This window comes from Triticum urartu, chromosome 7 (genome assembly GCF_003073215.2).
Source record: "Triticum urartu cultivar G1812 chromosome 7, Tu2.1, whole genome shotgun sequence".
NCBI classification, from domain to species: domain Eukaryota; kingdom Viridiplantae; phylum Streptophyta; class Magnoliopsida; order Poales; family Poaceae; genus Triticum; species Triticum urartu.
In genome coordinates this window covers 496,362,762-496,381,893 of record NC_053028.1, presented here as the reverse complement: position 1 = coordinate 496,381,893, position 19,132 = coordinate 496,362,762, and the positions used below count along the sequence as shown (strand labels likewise).

Sequence of the window (19,132 nt, the reverse complement as noted above, 5' to 3'; positions counted from 1 at the left end):
TGCCAGAGAGTCAAGATGAAAACGTGTGCCACCCCCTATCCATAAGTTCACAAGGTCATAGAACCCGCAAGTTGATCACCAAAATATACATTAAGTAGATCACGTGAATATCCCATTGTGACCATAGATAAGCACATGCAAGACATACATCAAGTGTTCTCAAATCCTTAAAGACTCAATGCAATAAGATAACTTCAAAGGGAAAACTCAGTCCATTACAAGAAGGTAGATGGGGAGAAACATCATAAGATCCAACTATAATAGCAAAGCTCGCGGTACATCAAGATCGTGCCAAATCAAGAACGCGCGCGCGCGAGAGAGAGAGAGAGATCAAACACATAGCTACTGGTACATACCCTCAGCCCCGAGGGTGAACTACTCCCTCCTCGTCATGGAGAGCGCCAGGATGATGAAGATGGCCATCGGTGATGATTTCCCCCTCCGGCAGGGTGCCGGAACAGGATCCTGATTGGTTTTTGGTGGCTACAGAGGCTTGCGGCGGCGGAACTCCCGATCTAGGTTCTGTTCTGGGGTTTTCTATATTTATAGAATTTTTTTACGTCGGGAACAAGTCAGGGAGGTCCACGAGGCGACGACAAGGACGGAGGGCGCGCCCTCCACCCTTGTGAAGGCCTCGTGGCTCTTCTAGCCCAACTCTTTTGCTTCGGGGGCTTCTTCTGGTCCATAAAATATCAGCGTAAAATTTCAGCTCAATTGGACTCCATTTGATATTCCATTTTTGTAAAACTCAAAAACAAGGAAAAAAAGAAACTGGTACTAGGCTCTAGGTTAATAGGTTAGTCCCAAAAATTATATAAAATAGCACATAAATGCATATAAAACATCCAAAACAGATAATATAATAGCATGGAACAATAAAAAATTATAGATACATTGGAGATGTATCAGTGACAGACGTGCTTTCGAACGACAAAATGAAACTCCGTAACTGGGTAGTTATAAATGTAGGTTTTAGGCTTGTCTAGACCCATGTTGCGAGATATGGTCGAGCGAGATAGATTTGCCCCTCCGATCAGGAGAGATATACTCTGGGCCCCTCATATGATCTGACCAAGATAAGCATGGCCATGCGATAAGGATTATGAGATAATCCATTTTGTGGTCGGCATCACTGGAATGAGAAAGTGTTCGGACTAGCACAAGGATGACGGACTCGCCTTGAACCTGGGAGCATATATCATGTGGCAAAAAGAACAGAAGTGTGACATGCTGTACAAGTTCGCCAACCGACTTCATTGTCTACTTGGTGGTTGGCACGCCTTGCCAGAGGCCGCTACCAGCCGAGTAGGCTGGAGGCGATCCAACCTGCGACCAAGCTGACTTGAACCTAAGGGGTCGCGCGCTTAAGGGAAGGAACATGTGAGGTTGGATCTGACTCCACGAGTCTGATGTGATCCTACTCGGACTCCGATCCAGGCCGAACAAAATTTGGGCTTTAGGATCCGTACGAGGCCCAAGTGTTGAGCCCGCGACGGATGCCTATATATAATGGAGGTGCGACACAATCATTCGATTGATCGCTTCAACGCTGTCACTACGGCTTTGCATGTGTTGTGACCAGCCACTTCCACTCGCCATCGGCTATGTGATTGACCTAGCAGTCCACCGCACGGGGTTCCTCCTGCATGCACGTATATCGTTAAAGGTGGTGCACTTGTGCCGCTCCGGTGAACCTGTACGTGGGTTCCGACGACCGACTGTTCGAGCGAGATCATACGAGGAGGAGACGAACCCCGCGGAAGCGTTGCCCCAACTCTATTTTCGTTGCACGACATTGCGCCTCTAGTGATAACAATCAATGATCCATCTCCCGTAGCATGTTCCTGGTTGATCTGTGTGTAGGAAATATTTTATATTACAACCGATGCACCTAGCGTAGCCAACACAAGCGATGGTTAGCTTGGGTGCACATCTAGGGATGCAATTAGTCTGGCCCAAGCACAAGAAACTAGAGGCTTGGCAACGGCAAAAAGCCGCCTGTACTGTAGTTACAGAAAAAAAATACTTTCTCCCAAATAAGCTTACGACGTGGTTTTCTTGGCCTAATAATTCTCCAAGCCAAGACTCCAACCAAATGCTTCTTCTTGTGAGCTACATGAACATGCAAATATCATCTGGATTTTTGAGTCACGCCAGGCATCACTTTTTGCCAGGCATGCAACCCTGGACGCCAACCAAATTAGCTTCAAATGCGTGTAAGGACAATATAAAAATGACACATATAACTTATTAGACAAGAATATATCTGGATGGGTTGATGTATGAGGAATAACCAAGGTTGAAATCACATATTGCTGGAGGATAAAAATCACATGTAGAATCTTTTTTTGGGCAACTGCCTTAACATAGCTGACCAAGTGAGTCAGGTCGGGAGAAGAGGATCTAACAAAAAAAGCTGCGGTTCTATCAAAGGGTCACGATGATGTGGCTTCACAAAATTGAAGAGAAATACGATGGGGGGGCTAGCAATTTAGACAGAACCTTTGCTAAAAATATTTAAAATGGAAAAGAAAACCCCTTGGCCTTCGAGAAAGGGCAGTGATAGGCGCCGGCAGTCCGGCCGAACGGTTGGGCCGGACTAGCCCCAGCGGCCCGATCCTGCGACTGCGAGTCGTTCAATCCCAGCGTTGACTTCCCCTTTCCCTCTTCCTCTCCACAAAGCCCCATCGCCTGGATGTCCACCCAGCCGCCGACCGTCACCCACTCACCTGGATCTCCTCTCTTTGCCGCCCTTGCGCTGCTGGATGCGCAATCGGTCGCCGTGCTTGCTACCGGTCGCCGCCATCTTCTCTCATGTTTCTCGCCAGGATCCATGCATGCAGCAAAAACTCTGCCCCGTGGGATGCAGCTTCCCTCGCTGGTGATGGTTCGCGGCTCCGGCAATGCCAGTCGCCGGTTGCAGCTCTGCGTCATGCTCGCCGCCGACACTTGCAACAAAAAAAGTTGTCAAGAAAACATATCTGTGTCGCCGCACCCTGTTGAATCATTTTGAAAACCTGGTTCCAGCAAATTGAAACTATGGTTGTAGCAAAAAATCGCTGGTACAGAAAAAACTATGGTAGTTGCAAATGACATCTCCGGTAGTAGCAAAACTCTAAGACGGTTGCAACAAAAGATAGCCATCGCCGTCGTCGACCAACACCGTCGCGGGTGGATGTAGCAAAAATTGGGTGCGGTTTCAGCAAAATCAAACACATGGATGTAGCAAAAAAATTGTCCCCAGCTCCACCAAAATCAAACATGGTTGTAGCAATAAACTCGACCGGAAAAATACATGAGATGTAGCATCTCGTGGAAAAAATGAATGTAGCAATCGTCAACGCCTGTGGTAACAAAAAGTGACAAAAGTTGCATAAAAAAACACGGTCGTCGGTCTCGTATGTCATGAAGATGGGATGTAGCAAAAAATAGACACACCGGTAGTAACAGAAAAACAGAACGATTGTAGCAAAATCGATCGCCGGTTCCAGCAAAAACACCGTGGAAGCAGATTTCGGGTAGAGGTGGGTGGTAGCAAAAACATGGGCCGGTTCCAGCAAACCAATCCATGGTTGTAGCGAAAACTCGCCGTCGACGCGCTCGATTACCTTGCAACCCGGCCATGGTAGCTAGCGCATCCGGCTGCGCCGGCCATGGAGAGCGACGCACCCAGCTGCAGGCAGCCCATGGCGATGAGCGGGTGCAGCTGTGCACTCCTCCCAGCTGCTGAATCTTATGAAGGGATTTCTATCGTTGGGGAAAAAAGAGAAAGAGATGGAAAGGATAGGAGACGTGGGTTACGATCTGATGGGCATCTAACGCTGCGCCTGCGACCGGCTGAACGTTTCGTCCGGCGCGCTGGCGTAAAACGTTTGGCCTCTTTTGGTTCATAGGATAGGATTATTATAGGAATAGGAATCTTGTAGGAAATGAGATGACATGTATCTCAAATCCTATGAGTAGGAATAGGAAACAAGATGTCATTTGGTTGACACCAAATGAATTTTTCATTGGATCTAGGTTTTTTTATATTTTCCTATGAAATGCGGAGGATAGGAATCAATTCTATGTAGAAATAAAAATCCATTCCTATGAATCAAAGGACTCTAAAAAAAATCTATAAAAATCCTGTCCTCAAGAATTCTTATGAAACTCAAACTCCTCTAAACCAAAACCAAAGAGGCCTTACCTTCGAGAAAACACGATATGTTTGTAGCCCACTCACTGGCCCCACCGGCAGTTCCCTAGGTCACGCACGCTCAGGCGCACGCTGGTCGCGACGAGGGTTTCACTTGAAAGCCCAAACCGAGCAAACCCTCAAGCTCGAAAGATCGCGCGGCGCAGCAGCATCCGCCTTCCCATTCTCCTCTCCCTCCTCCCACCTCGCCGCCGCCTCGCCGTGGTCTCGTCTCTCGCCAGATCGCCATGGCATTGCACGCCCCCGTCCTCGTGCTGAGTAAGCGCCCCTCGCCCCTCGCCTCTCCCGCCCCACTCCTCCCCGCCTCCTAGGGTTTCCGCGCCTCCCCTTCCCCCGTATTTTTGCGATAGCATCTGTGTCTTCTCGCGTCTAGGTTTTCAGATAGGCAGCGCCTTGAACTCCTGGTGTCGAAGTTTACTTGATCACACGACACGAATCCACGATTTGCCTTTGCTTGTTCAGCTATATTGTTTCTTTGCTCTGATCTGATCTATGCCGTTTCTGTTTATGCGCGTTTTTTTTCTAATGTTGCGCGTTTTTGTTTCGATTTGATCAGAGGACTCGTTGAAGAGGGAATCCGGCGCCAAGGTTCAGCATGGCAACATCCAGGCCGCGAAGGTTTGTGCTCTTGAATCTTGAGCTTTGTTTCACTACGTCAGTTGGGTGGTGTTGTCGTCGTTGATGCCTCTCAGGCAGTACTCGCTAGGTCGTGGCCAATCAGCTCACTTTAGGTTGCGTGTTTCGCTGTTGAGATCACAATAGATCTGAACAAGTGGTCCTAGCCAAGATCTCAGAGTAATATGTTATATCCTTGCCCCGGGCATCACATAGGTCAGTTGTCTTATTAGCTTTATTATCTGAGGGTGTGAATGTGGGAAACCTGCAATTGATGATCTGGTTGTCTGGCAGGCCGGTTTTGGTTTGCCATTGTTTTAGCCCCACTATCAACAAGTTTTAAGTTTCTGTCTTTGCGAGGACTAGTTGATTCATTTACGTGTACTTGGGTAAATCTAATGGTTTTATGTGCAGGCTGTGTCAGACATCATTCGCACAACGTTGGGTCCTAGGTCCATGTTGAAGATGCTTCTGGATGCCAGTGGAGGTACTTAACATACTCTTAACATATTCTATACACTACGATATGCCAGCCAATGTTAAACTTTTGTTGTCCATCCGTGATACTCCCTCCGTATCAAAATATAAGACGTTTTTGTAGGCTAAACTAGCCTACAAAAACATCTTATATTTTGGTACAGAGGTAGTACTTGTTATTAAAAGTACACTATGATATCAAGCGTATCTATTGAAGAACTATGTTGGCAATAGTTCATTCTTTTTCATGTTGGATCATGGTTGCACCATTCCACTTGTTTAGCAGGCTACGTTGTTTAATGTTTCAAAAGTATGACCATGTTAATTTGCTTTGTTGATTAAATACACCAGCAGCTTTAACTTATTGTATTTTTATTTTCCTTAATTGCACAACTATCATTAAAGCACTTGGGACAGTATGATGCTCCATCTAGTTTATGAAACCATGGCAGTTGATGCAAAATGAGTTTCACAGAATATGTGCGGAGGGGTTGCTTTACACATGCCCATAGACAAATGTGTCGAGGGTAGATCCTTATGGACTGCTTGTGCTGATGGATAACCAGATCAAGCTTTTGCTCTCCACTAGGCTTTTTGTGTGGACTTTTGGCTTATTTGTGTCAAAATGTTTGCGTCTTGTACTTCTGTTTCTTATAACTTTACATCTGAAATTACTGCGAGTAATTGCTTTTTGCTTTATACTGAGAATTGTTATTTGATATAATTCATAGTCTGTTTATGTCACTCGAGTTCATTTTACATTCATGTTTGCATTACATAATTTGTTTTTACAAGGTTATTGTATCTTACTTATTTCTTATTTTGCAGGTATCGTGGTCACTAATGACGGCAATGCTATATTACGGGAGCTAGACATTGCACATCCTGCTGCTAAGGTATGTGGAATGTTTGTTTTATCTCTTTCTCTTGCTTACGGCTTATGCGGTTAGAATTAGCTGTCAGCCTGTAATGTTTGTCATGAAGTGGATGATACCATGTTCAATCGAACTCCCCCTTTTCAATCTGTGCAGTCTATGATTGAGCTAAGCCGCACACAGGATGAAGAAGTGGGAGATGGGACAACATCTGTAATTGTTCTAGGTATGATGTTTCCTTTGATGCATTCATAAATATCAAGATCATTATGTCCATGCTCTATAATTTACATAAGCATGCCATCTGAAGTCAATCAACTTTAACTGTCAATTCTCTTTGTGGTCAAACTAAGCATATGGCTACTTTGAGCTTCTTTGTAGCTAAGTACACTAACATTGTTCCCCTGTAATTGTCAATTCTGTTTCTGGTCTGTCATTATTTCTTTGTAGCTAAGTACACTAAAATTGTTGCTCTTCAAAGTTTAAGCCAGCAAGAATGACTAAAAATCAGTTTTCAATGGACAGGAAGCTTATTTGGTTTGGGACTTTATTCTTTTGTACTAACTTTTCGTCTTTTTAGCTGGTGAGATGCTCCATGTTGCAGAAACATTTATTGAAAAGAACTACCATCCCACTGTCATTTGCCGAGGTAGTTACTTGATACCAACTTTTTTTCTCTTCATTTGGTGAGTTATGTATCTGTTTTGAACCTTTTATTGTTTCTTGGTTTCAGCATACAGCAGAGCTCTTGAGGATGCCATAGCTGTCCTTGACAAAATTGCAATGCCTGTTGATGTTAATGACCGTAAGTCTGCATCCAGCATGTTGCAAACATTGTCACTGTTCTTCTGAAAATTTTGGTCCTCCTACATAGATCATGTTCTATTTTGTAATCTTATTCAATTGAGATGTACCATGATGTAGGCGAGGCAATGCTAGGGCTGGTGAAGAGCTCCATTGGTACAAAATTCACTGGCCAGTTTGGCGACCTAATTGCTGTAAGTATCACTCTTTTATGCCAAGTTGGCTACCAACTACTCCCACCGTTCCTAAATACAAGTCCTTTTAGTGATTTCAATATGGATTACATATGGAGCAAAATGGATAAATCTCACTCTAAAATCCGTCTATATACATCTGTATCTATTCCGCATTGAAATCTCTAAAAAGACTTATATTTAGAAATGGAGGGAGTAGATTCACTTCATGGGTTAAATTATGGATCATTTGATATCTTCTCTTGCTGTTCTTAGGACCTTGCCATAGATGCTACTACAACAGCAGGTGTAGACCTGGGTCAAGGAATGCGTGAAGTTGATATCAAGAAATATATCAAAGTAGAGAAGATTCCTGGCGGCCAGTTGGAGGACTCAAAGGTTCTTAAAGGGGTCATGTTCAATAAAGATGTTGTGGCTCCTGGAAAAATGAAAAGGAAGATAGTAAATCCACGCATCATCCTTTTGGATTGCCCTGTTGAGTACAAAAAGGGGGAAAATCAGACAAATGCCGAGTTGATGAGTGAAGAAGATTGGTAAGTGATGTCTAGATTCAAATTCTCCTGCCCATATGTATTGATCCTATTGAGTTGCTATTTGTCAGGAGTGTATAATAATTTGGTAAATATGCTATTACAGGAAGGTTCTGCTAGATATGGAGGAAGAATACATCAAGAACCTCTGTGTGCAAATTTTGAAATTCAAGCCTGACCTGGTTATCACAGAGAAAGGACTCAGTGACATGGCTATGCATTATTTAAGCAAAGCTGGTGTTAGTGCAATCCGTAGACTTAGGAAGACAGATAACAACAGGATTGCTAAAGCCTGTGGTGCAGTTATAGTTAACAGGCCAGAGGAGCTTCAAGAATCAGATGTGGGGACACGAGCTGGTCTCTTTGAGGTTAAGAAGATCGGTGATGAATTCTTTTCCTTCATTATTGAATGCAAAGATCCTAAAGCATGCACTGTTCTATTGAGGGGAGCAAGCAAGGACATCTTGAACGAGGTGGAGAGGAACCTTCAGGTATTCTTCTGCTCGTTTTGTCCTATTTAATATTTTATTTCATAGTAAGACCTGCCCTCAACCTTTCCCTTCGTTTTGCATTCACAGGATGCCATGTCTGTTGCAAGGAACATTTTGAAAAACCCGAAACTTCTACCTGGAGGTGGTGCTTCTGAATTGACTGTATCGGCAACACTAAAGCAAAAGAGTTCTTCAGTTGAAGGTGTTGAAAAGGTATGCTTCAGAAGTATTAATGCTAGCGTTTATGAGCAATGAAGTCATTTAGGCGGAGGCCTATTAGTACACTCTCACAAGTCCACACTACCGCATTATACCGAATAAAATGTGGTTTTTTGTGTGTTTGGGGCATTGCACATATAATAGCTTTCTGCTGTTATTATCTTATGATTTGAGTATCTGATTACTTTCTGTTTGTTTTTATCAGTGGCCTTATGAAGCTGCTGCTTTAGCATTCGAAGCAATCCCAAGAACTTTGCTTCAAAATTGTGGTTTGAATGTTATTAGGACGATGACACAACTCCAGGGAAAGGTAATAACTCTTCTTGTATTTTATCTCTCCAGTGACCTTGTCAAAAAAGTTGAGGATTATAGTGAGTCAGTATTTTAGATACAGATTGTTAGGTCCTGTTTAACATGTTTTTCTTATATAGCTAGAAGTGTTGCCGGTTGAGTGTTGGACATAAGATGCGGAAATTGCTTAGCTTTAGGTTTTAGACTTTTGGATAAACCACCTTTTATAAATTGAGCCAGTTGCAAGGAGGAAAGGCTTTGGTTTGGCACTGCAATGGCTTTGATACAGTACTAAAAGCATATTTTTTGAGCTATTATGGATGATTATGTACAACAATACACGTAGCTAACTGCATTCCTGAACACACTACTGCACATAACTTTCTGTGAATTTGTGCTCACAGTAAATTTAAGATTAAGCATCATTTCTCAACCCCCAAACCGGGGAGTACTTTATCTGTATAATTCTTTCTTTTTCAGTTTTAAAATATTACAAAATTTATGATACTTGTATTTTCGCTACTGCATGTTGCTTAAATTCCATTATTTTGCTCCAGCATGCGAATGGTGAAAATCCTTGGGTTGGTGTTGATGGAAGGACTGGTGATATTGTTGACATGAAAGAGCGGAAGGTAGTATTTTCACTCTGCATCACTTGTGTTGTGTGCTTGCACGTCTAAGCACCACACTTTTTTGTTGTTGCTGTAGATCTGGGATTCTTACAGCGTGAAGGCACAGACGTTCAAGACAGCGATCGAGTCTGCTTGCATGCTTCTAAGGATTGACGACATTGTCAGTGGAATCAAGAAGAAGCAGGCTCCTGGCTCTGGTGCTCCCAAGCAACCCCAGATTGAAACGGGTGAAGATGCGGACACTGAACAGATGATCCCGGAGTAGAACTACTTGTGCTGCTGGAGTGAGCCTGCACCGGCGATGTTATCTACCGAAGCTAGAAAAGTGCGCCCGCGGAGCAGAATGTTTTATTAACACGTGAATGGCGTCGCCTGGTTGCATTTCTTGAATGTTTGATGGTGGCCAGGCCTCCAGGGTCGTCTAGTATTAGTTTGGATTGTAGCTTTTTCATATGTTCTTATGATGAGGAGTGTGCGGGTTTCAGTTGTGTTATCTGTATCAGCGTTTTGGAATCTGACTGTTGCATGGATGGTTGCTGTCCGTTTTTGTTTTTGGACTTTGTACTGAACGGATATCAGAACCTGAATTTAACAGCAAAACTAGCTTTCTGACGCCGTCAGTTTTGTTTTATTATTATAGAAAGACGATGCCGGTTTGTCGATGCTGATGTGGCACTACCTGAATTTCTCCATTCTTCCCCCCTCCCGCTTTATTATTCTATTCAACTCAAAGTTCTACCATGCACTAAAAAAAACCTCTGCACAAAAATCTTAAAAATGTTTAACAAAAATCAAAACAATTCCATCTTTCTGGCCATAAAAATACATATCAAGCCGAATTGTGAAACAGATATAAAGATCGTGTCAAAGTTCATATCTTGCCGTATATATAGTATTTATTTGATTTGGCAATTTGTAGTTTTGACATAATGTTTGTCCGATTTTGACAACATAGAGAATGGAGAAACATAATACTATCTTTTGGTAAACACACCGAAATGCGGCCCCCAATGGATGAACCCTGACAAAAATGAACCTTTACAAATATAGATATAGAAATAGTTCGTTTTGCTTATCTGGCTTGAAAACCGTTTAACCTACATTATCAAGTTCTAATTCCGGAGTATATTAAGCCCCTTGCATATCGTCACAACACAAAATAAGGCAATATAGGATGTGGCAAAGAAAAGTATACTGTGGCTCACTTCCTCCTAGCTGTCTAGGAGAAGAAGTGTGAAAAAGGGGATAGATGATTTACCTAGGAGAGAAACGATAAGATGGTAATAGATTTTGCGTGAAATCCGTGTGCCGCCGAGTGGGGTATGGTGAATAAGCTGTGTTTGTGTTTGCCGCGAGATGCTTATCTTTTTGCATTTTGTATAGAAAACTCATTACTTTACTAATTATGACGAATCCAATTGTTTTTCGTGAGATGCATACCTTCGATGCAGTGGGACCGTTAACATAAAGATAGCTTGAAAGTCAAAACAAATACTACCAATCTTTATTTATAAAGGCAAAAGCACATATAAGAAGCATTTCAAGTCAAAGTGCGAAATATATTGTTTCCCACAAAAAAGTGTGAAATATATTAAGCCTCTGAGGCACAACTCGAAATATTGAAGTCTTTTTTTTTTAAAGAATCACTAGGTTTTTCTAGGAAAAAAAGGGTTTTTTTCTAGGCCAAAGAAAAAGAAAAGGAAAGAAACCCAGCAGCATATCTGTTTGAATTTGGTGGCGCTCCATTGGGCAGATTGGCGGTTTTGACGTCATATCTGCGCCGGATATCCGATATATATGGCGATGTAGACCTGGAGGACGGCGAGACCTGGGTGGGAGCAAAGGCATTTTTTTTCCGAGAAGTAGAAGACCCGTCCAACCCTTGCTTCTCTCCCCATCCCCCACCCCCACCCCCCAAGTCGATATGCCTCCCAGACGCAAACCCCAACCGTCGGCGAAGAAACCCCTGCGCCGCTCCGGAAGGGTCAATTCCACCGCGGCCATGGCCGATTCCGCCGATCCAACCCCGTCCCCGCCGCCGCTGGAAGCCTCCCCCGCCGCCGCCAAGCCCGTCTCCGTCGATCCGGCCCCGGAGTCGGCCTCCCCCGCCGCCAAGCCCGTCTCTGCCGATCCGGCCCCGGAGGCGGCCACCCCCGCCGCCGCCGCCAAGACCGTCTCCGCCGATCCGGCCCCGCACCAGGCCCCGGAGGCGGCCACCCCCGCCGCCGCCGCCGGGTCCGATCTGGACGGCCCGCCCCGGAGATCCGCCACCGCCGGCAAGCTCAAGAAGCCCTTCACCGACAAGCTCCGCGCCGCCGCGGAGGAGCGCCTCGCGCGCATCCCTGTCGACCTCCGCCTCCGCCCGCTGGACCCCCCGCCGCCCTCCATCTCCAACCACGAGGCCGCCCTCCGCGCCCTCGGCCTCCTCGACTTCGCGCGGTTTGACCCCGGATCTGAGCCCCCGCGCCCCGACCTCGTCGCGCAGCTCATCGCCTATTACGACCGGATTAATCAGCGCAGCTTCGTCTGGGACACCCGCGTCAGCCTCAACCGCTCCGAATTGGCCATCGCCTTCTCCCTCCCCAAAAAGCCAGTCGGGCCGCCCGCCCCGCCCCGAGGGATCAAAACCGCGGCCTTGGTCTCCGCCGCCCAGGAGTTCATGCGCGTCTGCATCCATCCCTGGTTCACGGATTGCGCACTGTCGCAGGAGGTGGCCGGGGCGGAACAGACTGTGAAGGACGGGTCACCGCATAAGGTTAACTGGGGCGGCATCATCTGGGGTATCATCGAGAAGGAGATTCACGAGCTGCCCGAGAGGGGTGATGGGGTGTGCCAATACGGCGCGTATCTTCAGCGGCTCATCCGGGTGCAGAAGCCGCTGCTGTTTGAGCTGCCGCAGAAAGAGGAGGCGGGGAAGCTTGTTCGGATGGTGTCTTCTGATTTAGTTAAGGACGAGCGGGATGGAGACGCAGATGCCAGGAACAAGGGCTTGCAGGAGGTGGAGCCTAGAGATGCAGATGCGGATGCGAGCAGCAAGGGCCTGAAGGAATCTGAGTTAGAGGGTGTGAGTCTGACCAGCAATAGCTTGGATGAATCGGGGCCCGCAGATGCTGATGCTAGTGGTAATGACTTGAAGGAGTTGGAATCTGGGGATGTGAGGCGAAACATCTTGGAGGAATCAGAGACAGCAGGTGTGGATTTGAGGAGCAATGACTTGAATGAGTCTGGGGATGTGACCAAGATATTGGAGGAATCTGAGACAGCAGCTGTGGATTTCAGGAGCAATGACTTGAATGAGTCTGGGAATGCGAGGAGCAACATCTTGGAGGAACCAGAGACAGAAGGTTCGGATTTGAGGAACAATGACTTAAAGAAGTCAGATTCTGGGGATGCAGGGAGCAAGAGCATGGATGAATTGGCGGATGTGGATGCTAATGCAGTGAGCAAGTCACAGGATACATCAGTGGTGGCGGATGGGGATGCAAAGGGCATGGGCTCGGATGTTGAGATGGAGTCAGGGGATGCTGATGCTAATGCAGGGAGCAAGTCACCGGATACATCTAAGGTGATGGATGAGGATGCTAAGGGCTTGGATGTCGAGATGGAGTCAGGCGATGTGGATGCTAATGCAGGGAGCAAGTCACTGGATACATCAAGGGTGATGGATGAGGATGCAAAGGGATTGGATGTTGAGATGGAGTCAGGGGATGCAGATGCTAATGCAGGGAGCAAGTCACTGGATTCATCGAAGGTTATGGATGAGGATGCAAAGGCCTTGGATGTCGAATTGGAGTCGCAGGCTATTGATCCTAATGCAAGCAATAATTCGCCGGATACATTTAAGGTGGTTAATGAGGATGCAAAGGTCATGAGTTTGGATGTCGAATTGGAGTTAGGGGATGCAGATGCTAATGCAAGGAACAAGTCACCAGATACATCAAAGTTGGTGTATGAGGATGTAAAGGTGGACATGGATGCTAATGCAAGCAGCAACAAACTGGAGACACCCAATGTGGCGGATGAGGTCGGCAAATTGCTGTTCGGGGGTGTGGATGCTAATGCAAGCAGCAATAGACTGGAGCCACCAAATGTGGCTGATGAGGATGATGAATTGCAGTTGGGGGATGTGGAGAGATTGGAGACATCAAAGGTGGCGGATGAGGATGTAAAGGGCATGAGCTTGGAGCAATCAAAGGCAGGGGATGCCATGGTGCTGGAGGAAGCTGTAGCTCCTACACATGAAACGAATGCTGTGAATGGTGAGGTTTTGGCAGACTTTGCATGGGAGGAAGATGAAGACACAATTGTGGGTGCAGCAGAGAAGGATGCATGCCCATCGCCGGAGGTGGAACTGTTGACACAGGAGAAAGTGCTAGTAGGGCCAGAGGAGGATGAGGAGGCAGAAGAGGAAGAGAAGGATGAGGCAGGGTGGAGCTCTGCCAATGATGACGATGACAGTATGGATGTCGAAGATAATGTATCTGTCCAAAATCTGGATACTGATAATGAGGAGGCGGAGGAGTCAGAGCATGATGCATTTGAGGGGTGTAGTGGTGGAGTGGAGATGAACTGGGGTATTGGGGATGACAAGGGGGGCGAGGGGACGACACATTGTTTACAGCAATGTGATTTTCCAGGGGTGGAGTTTGAGAATTTGAATAAAGGGAATGTTGGGATGAGGGATGGTGTGAGCTTTGATGATGGATTCAAAATGGGTTCCTTGCATGGGATGGAGTCAAACCTCCTCCAGGCTATGAACTCAGATCCTGCGACATACAATGGCACGGAGAATGCACATGACCTGTCCTCTGGAAATTTCTTGGCTATGGGGGCTGATGCACATAAGAATGGAGTGGACCTGGGGGCTGGCAATTCATTTTTCTTTGGCAATAATAATGGGAAGAGGCACGTTGAGGATATTGATGATGGGTACAATGACCAGATGCAAACACAACAGCAGTTTCTGCAGGGCAATCAACATAAGCGGATGCGGAACTCCAGCAGTAGTGTACCACCTGGATCAGCATTCTTCAATGCAAATTATTCAGAACCCATACAGAACTTATTGGTCAATGCCAGCATGTTATACGAACAGAAAGAGAGAGAGATTCAAGAGGCGCTGTCACAGAAGCAATTTATGGCTAACTTGCTGCAGGAGAAGGAAGCAATTATCCACTCACTAAACTCAGCCAGGTTTGAGCAAGAGAATAAGTTGCAAGCAAAGCTTAGGTGCTTTGAGCATGATCTGAATGTGATGGGTCAGTTGGTCAGTGGGTATAAGAGGGCTTTGAAACAGAGTTATGCTTCTTTCAATGAGTACAGGAAGAAGTTCCCTTCTAACGAGTTCCGTTATCGTGATGTTCCTAATGGCGGCGGTCTTGTCCTTAGCGTCAGGGAGTTGGAGAGGGAGTTGGAGAGGAAACGGTGTGAGGAAGAGCAGCAGAAAATTGCTGCAGCAAATGAGATGATTGGAAATTTCAAGCTTGAATGGCTTTCAAAGCCTGATGATTGGGAAGATCGCATCAACCTTTTGTGGCGCAAAACTGAAGGGCTGGCTCGGGAGCTTGATCTTCTCAAGGAAAAAAGAAAAGCAAAGCTTGCAGCCCTTGCTAGGGAAGAATGAGTTCTCTGATAGTTAGAGGTACATGGATTACCTACTTTCTTAAGTCCGTGTACTGTGATTAAATTGAGTGGTTAGGAGATAAACTAGTTTCTTGTATTATGTAGGAATCGAAATGGTGGTTAGTAGACTGTCCTGTTTTCTATATGGTTGGGCAATTCTTGTTTAGTTTATGTATTCAAACTTTCTGTATGGTTGGGTTATCTTTGGGCCAGTAGGATGCTAAGCTACTGTTGTGAAGCTTTTTTTCTTGTAGATAACATGGCATCACTTAATTAACAAACTGCTAGAATAGTTAGCGAAACTAGTAGGATCAATAATGAAATAACCCACTTAACTCACCTTATTTTCTTTGGTGGTACTTGCCATTATTCTTGCACACAACTTGGAATCATCAGGTTTTTTCTAGCTTGGTTGAGCAGATTGTGCTCTATTGATTTGTAGAAACATAATACGGAGTAACATTTCAGGTTAACATATAACACACACACACACACACACACACAACTAAGAAGGCAGGATTTATCAAGTGGCCTTGTGGGGCTCCAGTTTCATGTATGATAGTTAGCCTAGGATCATTCAGATCGCAAATATCCATGTTGATTATGGTTTTTGTCTTGTTATCAGAACATGCTTTGTACTTGCTTGTTTATTATCATGTTACGGTATATATGTCTGTACTGAAAACTGGGATCTTTATGGCAGGTTCTAATGTGAAGATGGAGAGCTCTCTTGGATGTTTGATGTCAACAGCGAGACATGGGATTGGCGGCAACTGTGGCTAGCTCGTCGTGCATTGTAGACTGTAGCGAAGAAGGCATAATTCCAGCTGTAAATCGAATGTTTTGTCATCCAAGGGCGTTCTAGTGACCAGTACTAGTGCTTGCTTTATTTAGATGGCCTTTTGGTTGACTTCCTGCATGGAGTAAAATACTGGGTGGTGCCAGGTTAATCTTATATGTGTAGAACAGTTCACATAGTGTCTTACATTTGCATCCAACTTTGCGTGCTCGGTAGTTGATTTATACCTTATTTTGCATATTGGAAGCTAACGGAGTATATTAGGCATTCTCTTGGTTCTGGTTGCAAGTGATGTCAATGTTTGCTCTTCTCCTTCTGGATGTTGCAGGTATATGAATTTCTTGCTTCTCTCACATGAAATTGAGGTTCGTTCTTGTGACAGCTTGAACCTATTGATTCATGCTGTAACTGACAGTTGCCAACCCATGTTCCAACACAGATTGTCTCTGCTATAGTGGCAGCAAACCTGTTTGGTAAATCTTACAGTAGTCCCGAAATGCTCTTAGTTGTGCTCAGTTTGAACTTAGAAGCATTGTTATTTGGGTAGGCACGAGAGTAGTAGCGCACAGGTTGTGAAAAATCTCTGATGTGCCAACAGCTGCAGTGATCTAAGCTGCAATAATCTTCGGTTCGCATTATTTACATTCTTAAAAGATGAAGCATGTTTCTTGAAACTGATTACTGACCCAACACTTGAGTACAAGTTGGTTCTAGGTCCGCCTGCTTACCCCTTTCCGTCTACTAGTGGATTCGATCACTCGTTCCGTTCGTCCATTTACCTCTACTTCACGAGAGTCACACACTTGTAGTATATCGCTTGTTCCGCTATGTACCGCAATGCTTTGAAACACGAGATTTTATTCTTTGAAACACTAGATTTTCCAGATGCAGGAATCGAACTGTTGCCTATGAAATCGCAGTTCCATTACATTCTTAATTAGCAGCCCTCAGCCGTGTCTTACAGTTTTGCCCTCTTCCGCTGTTGTTTATCAGCGGATCTGACAGGCATAAGTCTATATATTTCTGATCTTTGACATGTTTTACATGTATTTATTTTCCAAACTGAAAAGCTAACCGACGGACGTTCGCTACAAGGGTTGGTATTTGTGAACGTTTTCCTCGCAGTTTTATTGTATCGGAGCTGACTGTTTCTTCAGAACTGCACGCTATTTTCTAGGCAGATGACAGTTCTGAAACTTCTCCCCAGAAATGTCACGCAATTCTGAAGAAACTGTCACCCTGGCAAAACTAAAAATACCATCAAAATGTTTATAAATGTAACCCCTTTTAGCGAACAGTCGCCTCTCTTCGTCTGAAAATACTTGTCATCAAAATGAATAAAAAGAGATGTATATAGAACTAAAATATATCTATATACATCTACTTTTTTTTATTTTGATGATAAGTATTTCCGGATGAAGGGAGTAAGAACAAGTGCACAGCTCAATTTGTCTTTCATAAGTTTCAGTTCACAACCTCTTTTTCACGCGCATATTTCAACGCTCACTCCCACAGGCACAGGGGGCTGTACACCTGCTCAACGGCGGAGACCTCACCATAGGTGTAGTAGGATGGTTCCCTGAACTCGTACCCTGCCACGAAGCCCTCGCCGTCGACGTACCAGCCGCCCATGTCGCTGCCCATCACCGGCGGCACCTCCTCCCAGTACTCCAACGGCAGCACGGCGGCCAACGACGGCGCCTCGGCCCCCAGGCTACCGCCCAGCTCCGACAGCATCTCCTCCAGCTCCCCGTCGTCGTAGTCGCTCATCGGCCCGTCCGCTGTGCTCTCGCCGTCCTCCGCCGCAGCGGGCGCCGGCGCCGCTGCGACGCCGAGCTCGGCTTCGAGGGACCGCATGACGCGCCTCAGCCGGTCCTCGGCGGCCTCTGGCGCCTGGTCGGCGGCCGCCGGCGTGTCCTCCAGCAGCTCCATCAGGAAGGCCCCGCAGGCGACGTCGGGCTGCCGGCTGCCGACGTAGCAGAACTCCTGCGCGTCGCCGGCGCCACCGACTCGCAAGCTCTGGCGATCCATTTATGAGCTGCTGCACGAAGTTTTTCTTTATGCGGTGTTGATCATTGCGGTGCCTAATGGCGGGAAGGACGTGGGCTTTATATACAGCGTCGGACGCGGCCACGAAGGGGTCGAGTTGAGGGAAATGGTAGTGTGCATGTCGCGTGTATTATTGCTGCACACTTGTTCCCCATGTGCAACTGACTTGAGACTCGATGCACTCCAAACGTCGCTTTTCCTAGGTTGCTTTCTAGCTTTACCAAGAGAATTTTATTTTGTGGCACCTCTCACCACTTTCCAAGGCGAGGCGAGGAATTCCGATATTTTTTTCTTTGCGGGGAGACTAACTTTTTTTTTACGAGAAAATTTCTCATCTATTCATCTTCAATCATGGCAGTATAACGAATACCAGAAATAATAGAAATTACATCCAGATTCGTAAATCACCTAGTGACGACTACCATTACCGAAGCGAGCCGAAGGCGTGTCGCCGTCATCGCCCCTCCATCACCGGAGTCGGGCACAACTTGTTGTAGTAGACAGTTGATAAGTCATCGTGCTAAGCCCCTGTAGGACCAGCGCACCAGAACAACAACCACCGCAGATGAAGAATAACGTAGATCAGAAAGATCCAATCCAAAGACACACGAACGTAGACGAATAACAACGAGATCCGAGCAAATCCATCAAAGATAGATCCGCCCGAGCACACCTCCACACGCCCACCAACGGTGCTAGACGCACCGCCGGAATGGCGGCTGGGCTGGGAGACCTTTATTCTATCTTCAGGGATCCGCCGCCGTCTCGTCTTCCTGAGCAGGACACGAACCCTAGCAAAACTAAAAGAAACGACTAAAGACGGAGCCCTCTTGTCGGCCCTTGCCGAGATCCACCGCGCCCCCATGGCTCTAGGGCCACCGGAGAGAAGGCGGACCTGCGATGGCGCCGACGGGAGGCAAAAACCCTAGTTTTTTTGTGGAGGAGGCGGCGGCTAGCGGGGATAATAATGTTAACCCCTAAATTTTCCCTACATCCGTCCGTGGACATGGATGCGAGAACGGGCCATCCAATGCTATCCCCATACAATTCAAATAGGGTGTTAATAGACCGAACGAAATTCATGCAAACAGGCTGATTTTTATATAAATCGAAGCACATTCACTACAATTCAGACATTTTTCATTAAAAAATGTCGGACCTAAACCTACCTACTGTGTCGCCCGTGGTCCACTTCCTTTGTATTCCGCATTGGCGGCCACGTTCTCCTTTTGCCATCTCCATGAGCGGTGGCGGGGTTCAAGACCCGCAAAGTGAAGGTGCGGTCTTGGGCGAGCAAGAGTAGAACATGGAAGGCGGACTGACCCACTTGGGCATA

At 46.0% G+C, this 19,132-nt stretch overlaps 3 protein-coding genes across 3 annotated transcripts; 2 read left to right on the top strand and 1 right to left on the bottom strand.

Moving 5' to 3' along the window:
• The first annotated feature begins 4,241 nt into the window (after positions 1 to 4,241).
• On the top strand, positions 4,242 to 9,938 carry LOC125519785 (T-complex protein 1 subunit gamma). The gene is made up of 14 exons (XM_048684556.1): positions 4,242 to 4,456; positions 4,755 to 4,816; positions 5,228 to 5,300; positions 6,119 to 6,186; positions 6,322 to 6,391; positions 6,746 to 6,814; positions 6,899 to 6,970; positions 7,090 to 7,163; positions 7,419 to 7,696; positions 7,800 to 8,184; positions 8,272 to 8,397; positions 8,609 to 8,713; positions 9,252 to 9,326; positions 9,403 to 9,938. Exons 1-14 carry the CDS (start codon positions 4,426 to 4,428, stop codon positions 9,589 to 9,591), a joined length of 1,677 nt encoding a protein of 558 aa, XP_048540513.1. The 5' UTR covers positions 4,242 to 4,425; the 3' UTR covers positions 9,592 to 9,938.
• A 1,258-nt stretch (positions 9,939 to 11,196) lies between these two features.
• Positions 11,197 to 15,946, top strand: LOC125519206. Its single transcript, XM_048684080.1, has 2 exons — positions 11,197 to 14,967; positions 15,652 to 15,946. Exon 1 carries the CDS (start codon positions 11,251 to 11,253, stop codon positions 14,947 to 14,949), a length of 3,699 nt encoding a protein of 1,232 aa, XP_048540037.1. The 5' UTR covers positions 11,197 to 11,250; the 3' UTR covers positions 14,950 to 14,967; positions 15,652 to 15,946.
• Positions 15,947 to 17,169: 1,223 nt separating this feature from the next.
• Positions 17,170 to 17,881, bottom strand: LOC125519208. The gene has a single exon (XM_048684081.1). The coding sequence runs from the start codon at positions 17,776 to 17,778 to the stop codon at positions 17,251 to 17,253; it is 528 nt and encodes a 175-aa protein (XP_048540038.1). The 5' UTR covers positions 17,779 to 17,881; the 3' UTR covers positions 17,170 to 17,250.
• Positions 17,882 to 19,132: the final 1,251 nt, after the last annotated feature.

Excerpts from the sequence above, each read along its gene's own strand:
- LOC125519206 (XM_048684080.1), top strand. The coding sequence starts at position 11,251 with ATGCCTCCCAGACGCAAACCCCAACCGTCGGCGAAGAAACCCCTGCGC.
- LOC125519785 (XM_048684556.1), top strand. The coding sequence starts at position 4,426 with ATGGCATTGCACGCCCCCGTCCTCGTGCTGA. Across the intron at positions 6,187-6,321 it reads TTGCACATCCTGCTGCTAAG|TCTATGATTGAGCTAAGCCG; the intron begins GTATGTGGAATG and ends CAATCTGTGCAG. Across the intron at positions 7,697-7,799 it reads TTGATGAGTGAAGAAGATTG|GAAGGTTCTGCTAGATATGG; the intron begins GTAAGTGATGTC and ends ATGCTATTACAG.
- LOC125519208 (XM_048684081.1), bottom strand. The coding sequence starts at position 17,778 with ATGGATCGCCAGAGCTTGCGAGTCGGTGGCGCCGGCGACGCGCAGGAG.